This window comes from Lethenteron reissneri, chromosome 14 (genome assembly GCF_015708825.2).
Source record: "Lethenteron reissneri isolate LAM-NWPU_2019-01 chromosome 14, ASM1570882v1, whole genome shotgun sequence".
NCBI lineage: Eukaryota > Metazoa > Chordata > Hyperoartia > Petromyzontiformes > Petromyzontidae > Lethenteron > Lethenteron reissneri.
In genome coordinates, this window is record NC_083792.1 from 3,291,784 (window position 1) to 3,305,941 (window position 14,158).

Consider the following 14,158-nt stretch of genomic DNA (forward strand, 5'->3'; position numbering starts at 1 on the left):
ATCACGGGAAGTGGGTTAAAAAACGACCGAAAGATTTGCATGGTCCTAAGCAAGCAAGCACGCAAGCAAGCAAGCACGCGAACTTAATATAAAGGATTTAAAAAGAGCTATGCAGCTCAGTGGAGCTTAGCTGGTAAAAAAAAAAATCTTCAGTTTAATAGTTTAACAACAACTCAACACGCATCTGTCAATAACATTGCCTTAAAAATAAAAAGTGTTTTAATCCACAAGGTTTTAGGGCATTGGACATTCTTCACAGGACACACAGGCCAGAGAGGCACCTCCTATATGTACTGATTTATAGCAGTACTTGAGAGGTACCTGTCTGGCAAATTTGAACTATGATGCCAGCACACAAGGGCCTATTCTTGCGAATGACAGCACGATGTATTTAACATCCTCTTTGCAGTAGACGGCCGCTGGATTCAAACCACGAATCTCGTGAACTGCAACAGGCGGTGAACACGCCACTGCAAAGAGACGTCACCGCCCTTTTAAGTCGTGCATTGTGTGCTTATTTGTCCTGCTAAACAAATGAATGTGGTGGATACAGCCGATTCAGGCTTGTAACCGGCGAGCAGCGCATTGACCGCATGTAGACGTGGACTCATATCTGCACGCTACATAAGTCTTTTGTGGTGCCTCTTTGCTGTTGGGTCACATTGGAGCAACCTCCCCAGTAATGTTGACACTTCCTGGAATGTGCGGAATCCGTTGGGGCTCGGAAATGTCATCACAGGGTACAGCGAGATATGCTCACCGCTACACTATAAAAATAAAGGCATCCCTTACGTAATACGTTAACATCACTAAACAGTGGGACCAGAGAGACGCCCTACATTGGGAGGTTGAATGGATTCCTCGGTTGCACGAGGCTGTGATTCGGTTAGTGTGTGTCATGAAAATCCAAATCACCAATTATCTATTACATGTCTTTTATGTGCTAATCGCAATCTACAAATATGCCATTTGTACATATTTTAAAAGTGGCGCATTGACCAAGACACATTGTAAATTACTGGCGTAATGTAATGTAGATATCAATTACCGATTTGCTATGCCTCATTTCATTTCTGTGCAAATTCCCACTAAATTTGAAGTGTATCACTTAAGTACCAATTACAAATGGCGAATTTGATCAAATAGCATATTTAAGTTGGAGGTCATTTCAGATGATGCCAATCTCTGCCAGTAATTAAACTAAAACAACGTTAACTTGTGTGTGGTCTTAGTAATGATCATTATATATCCAGCACAAACTGGCCGAGCCTCAAATGCCCTACACTGCTATACTGTACTGCGTTTGGCCAATTCCATGAATGAGATGTTTAGTTTACCCTCCAAAAACCCCATGCATACACGAGGAGATTACGCTTTTAAAGCGCCAGACTCGGAAGTCGTGAAATTAGGTGGGAGAGCGTTCCAGATGTGGGAGCTACACGGCGGAATCTCGGTCGTTCAATAATTAGTTTGAATTTTTTTTTAAAGGAGTCTGTGATTCCTTACGTTTTCCCGGTACTCTTTACATTGGCAGCCCCGAACCTTCGCTGGATGCTCCACAGCCCCCACGTAGCATGTTCATGTATTTTCCATTTCCACGCGCCTGTCTGTTGCGTCGCACGAAACGTGACTCAAGATAAACCCAGCAGGTGGACGTAGGGTACTATTTCGCAAAGCAGTGGATATGTGGTGTGTGTGGAAATGTTGGTTTTGGGAAGAGACGTGCGCAACCTGCAGTTTCCTTACCATCACCGTGCGTGAATGTTTGGATCCAGGCGTGGTGACTCGTGCCATCCACTGCATTAGAGGCAAGGCTTGGTGGATCACGCAGAGGTTTGTGAAACTCCCAAACCAGGTGGTACTGCGAGGTAGCCGTGCGATGGCCGTAAACACATAAAGTACGTAGAAAACTAATCACTAATTGGAAGAACGCACCTTGATATATAGAGAACTGCAGAGCTCGGGCGATTGTTGGTGCTGGCTCACCGCCTGGCTGCCTTTCCCACTTGTCTGATGCCTCCTTCTTGCATCACTGAGTCATGCTGTCCGGTCGAGAGTGAGTGAATATTGTGCGGTGTGTTACAAGTTGAAATTATTATTAGTACAGAAAATTGGTTCACGAATACATCTGTGTGGACATTTGAATGTTGTACCCTCTTATATGTGGGTTGTTTCCGGCATACACTGGTTTCCTCCCACAAACAAAACGTTTGTGAATGAATCTGTGCATAACATCCCAATGCAGAACCTTCCTAACACCTGCTATGTATGGCAAGGTGATGATTTTGATTGGGTCCTCAGATGGTTGTCTCCTCATGGTTGGGGATACACCTTTGCAGATTGTGTGGTCTGAATATCCATTCATCTTGAGGGCTTGGTGTACGTGCTTAAGCTCACTGGCTAGGTCGGAGATGCAACGGGGGCCATATGGTGTAGTGTTTTGATGAGGGAAATCTTCTGGGCTGGATGGTGGTGGGAATCAGGCTTTAGATAGGAATCTGTGTGGGTGGCTTTCCTGTAGACAATGTCCCAACGAGCCATCAGCTCTCTTCTCAATCAAAACATCCAGGAATGGTAGCTTGCCCTCATTTTCCACTTCCTTGGTGAATTTGATGGATGGGTGTATTGAATTTATGTGGTTGAAAAATTGGTTCAGTGCTGGCAAGCCATGTTTATAGAATGTACCATTCCAGGTGGAATGGTACATTCTACAAACAAAATGAAGTTACCCCTATGGGTTTTCCCTTATCACCAGTGGTAGCGAATGTCTCCATGGAGAAATTTGAAACGGATGCCATCCTGACATCCACCCTACGTCCTTCCTTGTGGAAGAGATACGTAGATAACACGTTCGTCATCTGGCCACATGGCCTGCCAGCACTGATAAAAAAAAATGCAACCACATTAATTCCTTCTAATCCTCTCTCAAAGCCTCGCCTCTTCTCCATCGCCCATTCTCTTCCTCTTCCCTCCCCTCGCCCGTCCATTCCTTCACGTGCCTCTCCTACCCTTTTGTGATCCCTAAGTACCCACTATCGCTATCACTCATTCCTAAATCCTTGTACGCCCCTGCAATCTGAATCATTATATTCTGCCGCCGTTTTGTAAGCTGCGTCAAGCGCCTTGAGTGAAGTCGCTCTATGTAAATATAAATTAATAGATTATTTTTCTGTCACACTTGCGTAATTCAAAGCATGCACCTACCTACGCTTCTTCGCGCACTTTTCAGCTCTATTAGACCCATCTTAGATTTTATGATGCCGTCGTCATTATTACCAATCAATGGCAATGGACGGCAGGATACCATAGGGGAACTTAATAAGAAGACTGCAAAGTTGGGGCCCAAGATAAACAGCAAAGAAATTTAATCACCAATGGCAAGTTCTCTGAACGAGCTAATATTGCTTTCGAAGGGACACAACTGGAAAACAGCAGATAAATGTAGACCGAGAGCAATTACATTTGAAGGCGGCCCAACATCACGCACCAGTAGAGAGATGTTAACTACCTCGCCTGGTATACAGGAGGTCGTGGGTTAAATCCCGACCCTGACGCCTGTATATTTGGAGTTTGCATGTTCTCCCCGTGGTTGTGTAGATTTTTACAGTGTGAGGGAGGGGGGGCAAAATGCAATGTAGATAAACAACCAAAGATCATGGCAAGCCTTGACACGCCACGTGTTTTTTGTGCTCGACAATGTAAATGGTAACTTAAACGGTCAAGGGTATTGCTAAGTTACTTCGTTTTGTACTCTCAGTTTTTCAGGATGCATCACTGGAACCATCCAGTGATGCAACTCTACCCACGTGTGCTGGACTCTTCTACGCATTTTTCTGGATTCAATTACTTATAATAATGTTAATTTGAAATGCGCACAATTTGCACTTGCCCGAAGGCAGCGACCCTCACGTGCGGAGCCCAGCTCACAGATCGTCTCAGTTTTGAAAAGGCGCTTGAAGGTAGGTAAAAGAGTCAGCGCTGCGAATGTGGAGGTGGATGGCGTTCCAGGTGGAGGGCCCGACAATAGAGAAATGATGCATGGCGGTCGTGGCCCTGACTCTCAGGGTCGAGACTAACTCTTGGGTAGAGCTGCTGCAGAGAGTTCTGGTGGTGGTTTTGGAGCTCGGGCATCAGGAGGTCCGACAGATATGGAGGGCACTTACTATACTTTGAAAAGCATTGTAAATGGAAACAGCCATCGCCTTGTTATGGAAAATGTTGACTTGTGTTTAGAACTAGAGTCTGTTCATAGAACGTACACGACTGCGGAGTAAATTCCTCTCGATTCTAGGACGCGTTTTATTTATTAATAGAAAGTGACGTTGGCACAAATAGAACATCGGCAGAATGCGAAAAATAACGAAACAGCAATGGTAAATCATAATCGGTTTATTTTGGGTTAGATCACGTGGGTATAACGTTAATTCGAGCTTGTGAACCCTCCACCACCCGACACAGCCAAACAAACCGAGTCGCCTCGTTGGCTGCGTTGAAAATCAAACAACATTTTTACAATTTTATGAGAATAAAAATATATACACAGGCGTAATGAGTCCACCAGACGAAGATTGAGACGACACACACTTTCTTTTCCACACGAGGTCACGGCGCGTTCGACCGCTCCACTCCCAATCCCACCAGGATGTGCCCCGATCGCCCCGCCTCATCCGGTGACGTCAACACTCCCCTCCTGGGCGTTCCCTCTCTCTCTCGCCCCGCCTTTCCTTTGTGACGTCATCTTTAACGAAACCTGGGATCCCGTGGGCATTTCTACCCCCGGATCGCGTAAGTATTAGCACTACACAGCGATCGATCAATGGTGCCGACATCCGATCTAAGCTGAACATCTGGTCAAGCAGACGTCTAGAAACAACACGCAGCAAGTAAATCGATGCAGAGGCAAAAAATGTATAATAAGATGCTGTCAAAATTAAGAGGTGGCATGTATATACATCGTTACTGTATTTGCATTACGACACGAGGGGGGCATTCAGGTTTATATGTAAAATTTAAAACATTTTATTTTAGTTTCACTAAACAACATTTTTTGGCCCAATCGAATTCATCAACAATCTCAAATTTAAGCAAAAATAACCATTGAATGAAAAATGTGAAACGGTTTAACTCGGTGATGCATGTCAGTTATTCATCAGAGAACGCGACGGTGCTGTATGGCAGTAAACCAAATGAAACGTGCTACAGTATTTCCTCGTTATTCGCGAGGTATACGTTCCTGAGATGCTCGTGAATATGAAATTTCGTGGATAACGATATTGGACTACGAACTGAACGCATTCGTCAATAACACTGTGTGGATGTAACATTAAAAAAATCGGTGACGTTTTTCGAAATTGTCCATAGCAAATGAAGACAAAGATCCCCCGTATTGCCTTAACAGATTGTTGGGGCAAGTGCTCTTAGCGATCACCTACGAAGGCCGGCATGGCACACGAGGGGGTGGGTGGCCAGCACTACGCCTGGCCATCTTTGTCTCCCCAGTGGCGATGTTTACGCACCGCACCAGGTACTCATTTGAGGCTGAGTTGATTTAGGGGTGGCCCAGAACCGGTCCAGATAATCGTCACTGTTGTTGGGCGTGAGCGGGAATCTAATTTGGCCCGCCGGGTTTGTAGCGCAGAGCGCTGCTACACTAACCGCTCTCACACACACGGCAGGGGCCCCACTTCCCCACATGCTAAAAGACTGTCGTATTTCAGTCAAACTTACCAAGGGTATTTGTTTAAAAATATATAATTCTAAGAAGTGTAATTTTGCCAAATCAATCGTAAAACAAAAGTTAGTTTGTATCTGTGTGTGTGTAAATTCGCTGGTGAGCGTTAATTCCCTACACTTTTGAGCCGCTGTTGAGTCACAGGCAGCTTCCAGAATTCAACCCTCAAGACCTCAGCAGTCCCAACTCAGCACTCTGACCGCTAAGCCACTTCCTTGACATGGGTATTTCACATACCGTGAGCTTTCCAACCCACTTAAAAAATATATATATAATACGTTACCCTTGATTTGACCTTGCAATAAAAAACTATTGAGTTGCAAATGTTAAGTATGCATGGGCATACTTATTTGAGTTGCATCGTGCCCTTGACACAAATGTAGCCACCGCATTTTTAAACACGCGTCAATTACGAACAGCGAGTCGTCTTGGACAGCACCAACACTCGAACAATTGCGGAAGTGAGTCGTGTACTTTACAATCATTATACAAGCAACCGAAAAACGTTAACCACCCCTCTCTCCACGACGAAGCGTGATGCTGAGCAAATGTTCCAATTCAAAATAATCAAACAAACTGACTACTTGAGGGACATGCAGACTTCATGAGTCGAGGTGCTGAGCGCCGTGGGGCACCGATATAAAATAAAAACGAAGAGATATAACTGCTCAACCCGAGCTCTAAAAACTCTTAATATTTGGATTGTTTCTGTACTGTTCGCCTTTTAGCGTTCTCTGGTCTGACACTGGTGCTGAGACAAAGATATGAAGAAGGCTGTCTGTGGTGGAGGCCAATTCGTTTCAAAGACAGCAGGGCATGTTCGAATGTTTTGCCACAAGTACGTGTGGTTAATGCAGACTTGATGCCTTGCCAAAAGGTATATTTGATGTTTAAACATCTTAACACCTGTTGTATTGTCATGAAGGGTAAAACATATTCTATTTTTCAACATACTCTTTAGTTCTTTCGGTAAAGTCACGTAGATATAAAATCGATTAAATCACGACGTTTCGGGCGCAGCACCAGCGTCCGTCATCAGATGGGACAACCACAGCAAGAAACAATTGCATGAAACACAGCAAGAAACAATTCAGCAATTGTTTATTGCTGTGGTTGTCCCACCTGATGACGGACGCTTGTGTTGCGCCTGAAACGTCGTGATTTAGTTAATTTTATTTTATACCTACGTGACTTTACCGAAAGAACCAAAGAGTATGGATCCCTGCAGTCACGAAAATTTCAAATCTAGATTATTTTTCACATACTTTGATACCGGCAAAAGATATGCCGTAGAAATAAATACACGATTAAATATAAACATGGACATTGACAGAAAATGTAAAAGAGCATCTTAGCTCACTGGGCCATACCCGATATCAACGGACTGATAAGAGGCAGGAGGGAATGTAGTTGCTAGAGATGTGTAATGGGGACGCGAGGGATGCGACGGAAGTTGAATTAAAAGGAGTGACGAGCCGTAGAAGATATTTTCATAAACAAGATACCAGAGATGTGTTTTTGGAAAAATAGGTGTGAGAGAGATTATTCAGACGACAGATACAATAAATATAGGTGATATGTTTCAGAGAGATATGAGATGTATGCACAAAGAAGAGACTGAATATATATTTGGAACAGCTAAGATAGATATATAAAGAGATGTATTCAGAAGAGATATATACGAAATATATGTGATGTATGCAAAAGAGGGGCATGGGCGATAAGAGATATATCCGCAAAAGAGTTTCCAGCCATATAGGAGATGTATTGAGAATAGAGGGGTACTTGTATTCTAATCTAATTTATATTTATAGAGTGCCTTCACTCAAGGCGCTCGACATAAGCTTTCAAAACGATGACAGAATGAAATGATGGTGTAGTTGGCAAGAGCATACACGCATTTAGGAATGAGTGACAGTGCTGGAGGGTACTTCGGGATCACGAGAGGGTAGGGGAGGGACGAGAAGGAGTGGAGGGGCGAGGGGAGGAAGAGAATGGGAATAGAGAAGAGGTAAGTTTTAAGAGAGGAATAGGAGGATGTTCAGGACGGGGACTGTTTAATGTACAGGGGCAGTGTTGAGTCTATGAGCAGTGTTGAGTCTATGGTGCAGTGTTGAGTCTGTGGGCAGTGTTGAGTCTATGGGTAGCAGTGTTGAGTCTATGGGGAGTGTTGAGTCTATGGGCAGTGTGAGTCTATGGGGAGTGTTGAGTCTACGGACAGTGTTGAGTCTATGGGGAGTGTTGAGTCTATGGGTAACAGTGTTGAGTCTATGAGCAGTGTTGAGTCTATGGGCAGTGTTGAGTTTATGGTGCAGTGTTGAGTCTACGGACAGTGTTGAGTCTATGGGCAGTATTGAGTCTATGGGTAGCAGTGTTGAGTCGATTGGCAGTGTTGAGTCTATGGGCAGTATTGAGTCTATGAGCAGTGTTGAATCTATGGGCAGTGTTGAGTCTATGGGTATCAGTGTTGAGTCTACGGACAGTGTTGAGTCTATGGGCACTATTGAGTCTATGAGCTGTGTTGAGTCTATGGGCAGTATTGAGTCTATGAGCAGTGTTGAATCTATGGGCAGTGTTGAGTCTATGGGTATCATTGTTGAGTCTATGGGCAGTGTTGAGTCTATGGGTTGCAGTGTTGAGTCTATGGGTAGTGTTGAGTCTATGGGCAGTGTTGAGTCTATGGGCAGTGTTGGGTCTATGGGTTGCAGTGCTGAGTCTATGGGCAGTGTTGAGTCTATGGGCAGTGTTGAGTCTATGGACAGTATTGAGTCTATGAGCAGTGTTGAATCTATGAGCAGTGTTGAATCTATGGGCAGTGTTGAGTCTATGGGTATCAGTGTTGAGTCTATGGGTTGCAGTGTTGAGTCTATGGGCAGTGTTGAGTCTATGGGTTGCAGTGTTGAGTCTATGAGCAGTGCTGCTCAATGTACAGGGGAAGTTGATTCCCGTGGAGGGGTGCAAGGAGGGAGAAGGATCGAAAACGGGATTGTGCACAAGGAGTAGGAGGGACAGAAATATACCGAGAGTAGATTGGGAATAAGAGGACGAACGGAGGGGACATGGACGGAGATCAGAGAGGCAAGATGAGGTGGGGCAAGGACATGAAGATATTTGTTGACTAGCGTCAGGTATTTCAAAATACCGGTATCGGAAATGGATTCTAGATTTGAAGCTTTCGTGACTGCAATGATTCATATTCTTTTTTTCGGTAAAGTCACGTAGGTAAAAAACATCGGAAATGGAGTTGAACGAGGAGAGGCGAAGTGTGCAAAATTAAAGGGGAGATTGGAAATAACTCGTGCGGAATCATTTTGCTTTTGTTGGAGGGGAGTGAGAGCAGAGGCGTGGAGACAAGAAGATGATAACGCTAGCCCAGATGGGTGAAGATCAGACAATGAGCCAGGAGTTTGGCGGCAGAAGACAGATGTCCGATAGGAGAAAGATGTAATCAGAGATACAAGATGTCGGAGAGATGTGTCCATAAAGCACTTACGCCGCCACATTGCATTCCTCACTCCGCAGGTTGTAGCCACCACCAACTTCCCCACCGCTATGCCAAGCCTCTACAGAGCCCACATAACACACAGTGGGCCCGGTAATCACTCAACTCTTTCACACCGTCGTCTTAACAAAAGGGTGACTTTTATTTATGTTCTCTTCACAACTCCGCGGGGCCTTTTTTGAATGGCGACTTGGAGTGATGTGACGTGCCCAGGCTAGGTGAGTTCTCGAGGCCGGGTTTGGCCCATTGGCCCAACGTGTGGCCAGACCTGGGGCCCCCTCTCTGCACTCTGCACCGTGGCACATCGTAGGCCGTACAAAGGTGCCCGTCATGAAAATAGTTCCTAGCAAGCCTTTTTTTCCGCCCCTGAACAACCGTAACGACACTATAAATAACATTTGTTGCGATCGTTATGTAACATGCCATTACACGTCTATTATATAATCCAAGTACATTATTATATAACTAGGCGAGACCTCAAAAGACAAGGATGGGTCTCATTTGCAGGAGCGACCTAGGGTATTAGTCTGCCAGTAGGGGGGAGATGATTGTTGCTGTGTGTAATCTCAATTGAGTAATTTACTGCGTCAATTTCGAATTCCGCACATTTGTAGCCCGTTCTCCAGTACACAACGGCCATCAGGGGATCTTCAACATCCACTGTGAAGCACATGGCATGTATTATTTGGTAAATACACACTGCAGTATTAACCAGGATGGCCACTGGAATAGAACCGCAAACCTTTGCAAAAAGCGGCGAATGTGATTTTATTATAATAATTTCAACCTGTAATGTGCCACACAGTGTTCGCTCGCCCTCGTAGAGAGAGAGCAACTCAGAGGGCGCAGGGAAGAAGAACCACAGAAAAGTGGGAGGGCACGCGGTGACCTCGTGCTACCAACAATTGCCCAAGGACGCCACGGTGGCTAGGAGATGTTAACTACCTCGCCTGGTATACAGGAGGTTGTAGAATCGATCCCGACCCTGACGCCTGCTGCTGTATATTTGGAGTTTGCGTGTTCTCCTCGTGGTCGTGTAGATTTTTTTCCGGGTCCTCCGGTATTTCCCTCGACATCTGGAACGTGCGTTTAGAGTGTTTGGCTGCTATAAATTTCCACGCGATAAGCCACTTTGTTGAGCTATCTTTTGTGGCCAGGTCGCTTATGAAAACGAGCTATATGGGCTTTACCTGGTAAAAAAATTAATAGTTTAATCGTTAAAATGGTCTGCGGTCCTCTTTATATTAAGGTGTTATCTACTTATTAATGAGTGTTGACATGCATTTGTAATAGCTGAAATAATATATCTGAGGCCAGATTGGCAAAATTATATCACAGTCTACAATCTACTACTGCATATTCACTATAAATAATTTAATTTTCACACTACCGTGGTTTGAACAAAAAAATATTATTTCGTTAAAACGCATTGCGATATTTCACTCAGGCACCAAGTATCTACAAATAATAATTTACAGCCCTTTGTCAATCCACTGCTGGGTGAAGGCTTCCCCACACCGTGTCAGTCCTGGAGGCTGTTTGACGATACACACACCACGCTGGTAGTGGTCTAGCGAACAGCTGGTCCAGGACCGTTTCAGTAATCACCACCGATGTCACGAACCGCTATGCGACCCACCGGTTCAACCCAAGTGCCTAATGGAAATACGAATAATTATTTCAATGTAGATGACATTCCAACCCAGTAATTCTGATACTTTGCATAATAAAACCAAATATGTTAAAACTTGGGCTCATTACATGACAGAGTATTATTTAAAAAAAGTTTGATTTTGGCTGTCCTGTAATGTCCAAATAAATATGAAATCGATCCATACGGATTGATTATGAACCACCCACTGTCCCAACTTCCCCTGTAAAATTCCGTTAGACAGGAGAAGCAGGCATCGACGTGTGAATTCCACATCAAACTCGGCCCCCGCCTACCAATTCAACAAATTAGGAGCACCAATGCAGTCGCTAAACTTGTAAGTACGAAATATAAATAATGCAGTCCTTGCACTTGCTTTCAGGTGACTCTGGAGATGGGCATACCCACACTGTAGTCCACTACAAAGTGCAACCTGCTCTCTGATAGACGAACATCAGCTATACACTTTTAATTCGAGATTGAAAGCGAATTTCATTTGAACTGCTTTTTTGTGTTTAGTTTGTGGTCCTTACCCTCACACCTCCGATTAGCACGGTTGGTTACGTACGGTGCGAACGAAATTCAACATACATACATGAAGGATAAAAAAATAATCTGTCCATTTATAACTAACATGTACTTGTGATGGAGACCATATATTTGCGACAGCAATTCCGTTGTAAAGATGTACAATCATTGCTCACATTTTTATCATTATTTCCATTGCAAATTCAGCTTCAAAAAGTTACCGTCTCTGTCACTTGATGAGAACACTGACTTCGAGCAGCCAGCGTGACGGCCAGCTCAAGCATGATAACTTCTTGTCACATATATTAAGGGACAATTTACTCCCCTTTTTAGCGTTTAAAATAAGACATCGCTGCGCGTGGCTTTCGCCGCGTTTTGCCACGAAAGAAGAGAACAAATCCTGGTAACTGAAACGCATCCCGCCCAGCGTCATTTGCTGACGGAACTTCGCTCCGGCAAGATAGTGAGGTGGATTACGTTGTGGCCGACCAACTGTGTGGAGCTGTAGCCAAGGGCGACACGAATTTGCGCCACGCGCAGGCACTCATCTCTGCGTTCGTAGCATCAGCGTGACGCTTGCAGAGACTTGTCCATTGGTGTGGCTTCCACGGATGTCCCAAAGATCTTGTCCCAGTGACAGAAGTAAGGGGCGAAGTTTTTCGTCGGCTTCTGGTGGTGAAGGTCGTGGTGCGGTGCCCCTCCGTAGAGGCCTCTGGGCAGCAGATGATGAAGCCCCCAGGGCAGGTCGTACCCCGAATGATCCTCGATGGAGAGGTAGACATTGAGCAGCATGAACGTCCACGTGGTGAGAAGGTGGCAGTGGAGCACGATGGGATCGATGGTGGTCCAGAGGCCCACGCTCATGAGCTCCCAGCCGCCCATGTACTGCGTGCTCCACGCAAAGGGCACGGTACATTCATGGTGTACAGCATGGAAAGTCCTGTACAGCCAGCGCACACGGTGGTGCAGTAGGTGCCAGGCAAAGTACTGAAAGTCGAACAGCAGCAGGCAGGCCAGAACGCCGTGGCAAAGCTCAAAGAGGCTGGGTGCCTTCTCTGGCAGGTCGATGGCCGGCCGCCAATACCACTGAGCCACCGTGGCCGGCAAGACGAACACGACGTTGTTGTAGATAGTGAGCGCCACGCAGTCGCAGACGGCCCTCAGGCTCGGCTCCTCTTTGCTCGCTTGAATCTTGTAGTGGCGCAAGTGAGGAGCCAGCCGGCGAGCCACGAGGCCCACGGCGGTGAAGAGCAGGCAGAACACGTAGTAAGCCATCACGGACAGGACGGCGGGGAAGATGGGCGAACGCAGCGTGTGCCCGTAGTTCAGGCGGAGGACGTCCCACAGCGGCTGCAGCAAAGACTCTTCGCCTGTCCACGATTCCAGCAGCTTGCAGAGTCTTGCCGACTGCACGACTTCGAGCATCATCTGATGACCCATCTCCACTCGTCCGGCAATGTTGCGATTTACTGCGAGCTCTCGATAAATAACACTATCATGCAACGAATTGCTGTGTGCATTACCTATACCCGGCAGTTGACGTGCATGCATATATTGAGATATTGTTAATTTTCACGCCTTCGATATTTAAATACAGCTCGCAGTTAAATAGGAAAATTAAGAGGTACTTTTAAAAAATGTCTATCTATCACCGATGTAGCGTTTTGGAGGCGGTGTCGCACAAGTCGAACGATGTCCTCAAAAGGTGCGGGTCATGAAGGGGGACCTATATAGCCCCAGGAGGAACCAGTGACGAGGTTACATTGAAACAGCAAGGAAAGCAGAAATGTGTGCAGAAACCCGCAGACCACAGTCTAAAATGCACGAGTCATGGAACCTTTCATGACGAAAGTGAGCTTCGTATAAGTCACGTATGCGATAGGGGTAGATTTAACCCAAGCAGCCACATCTCCGTGCATGGTTTTGGTGATCTGTGCCTAACGCCTGCCCCTCTGCACGCTGGGGGTAACGCTGGGTAGGCTCCGTGGATTTTCATGCAATGCAAAAAAAATATTTTTGTTTTTCACGAAAGGATTATTATAAAATTGTAACGAATTATTACCGTAGTTTGTTCCAAGAATAATCGATTTTCTCCACGAAACATACCAGCGCCACATTTGATAAAAGCTAAGTGCGCCCCTATTTTTGGATTTTATTTTTTCGTTTTGCACGCCATTAAAGAACCATAATAAATAATAGCCTATTTAGTTATCATTCCTGCATTTGCTATCATTGTCATTAAGTCACAGGGACAAACGTTTGAGTATGTTGCACTATATCTCAACAAACCTGTTTTTCCCCATGAACAACTTTATTATGTTGCTTTGTCAACATGAAAGTGCCCATTCAACTAAATTCGTCGCAAGGAACACTTTTGGGAGATGGTCGTCAATTTACATCAAATGTGATATCCGTAAGAGAGGTTTTTGGGGTTAGATCGCCACCACCCGACACAGCCAACTAGTAAGGGTTCAAATCAAACATGCCAATTCGTCACGGTGTGCTGTACTAGTGACGAATTGGCATGTACTGTTTACGTGACAACCCTTATTAGTTGGCTGTGTCGGGTGGTGGCGGGTTTTAACGACCATACTCCTCCACTCGCCAGACACTCACCTAACACGACCCTCATCAGACACCTCGCCACTCCCAAAACACCAACACTCACCACCATTCATCCACCTGACCCTCACCTCTCGGTAGACACTAAACAGAAACTACTCTCCTGAAACTCAGCAGACATTAC

The 14,158-nt window shown here is 45.3% G+C and overlaps 1 protein-coding gene across 1 annotated transcript; it reads right to left on the reverse strand.

The window, feature by feature from the left end:
- Positions 1-8,741: 8,741 nt before the first annotated feature.
- On the reverse strand, positions 8,742-13,098 carry LOC133342183 (cholesterol 25-hydroxylase-like protein 1, member 2). The gene has a single exon (XM_061551151.1). The coding sequence runs from the start codon at positions 12,961-12,963 to the stop codon at positions 11,977-11,979; it is 987 nt and encodes a 328-aa protein (XP_061407135.1). The 5' UTR covers positions 12,964-13,098; the 3' UTR covers positions 8,742-11,976.
- Between the last annotated feature and the right edge of the window lie 1,060 nt (positions 13,099-14,158).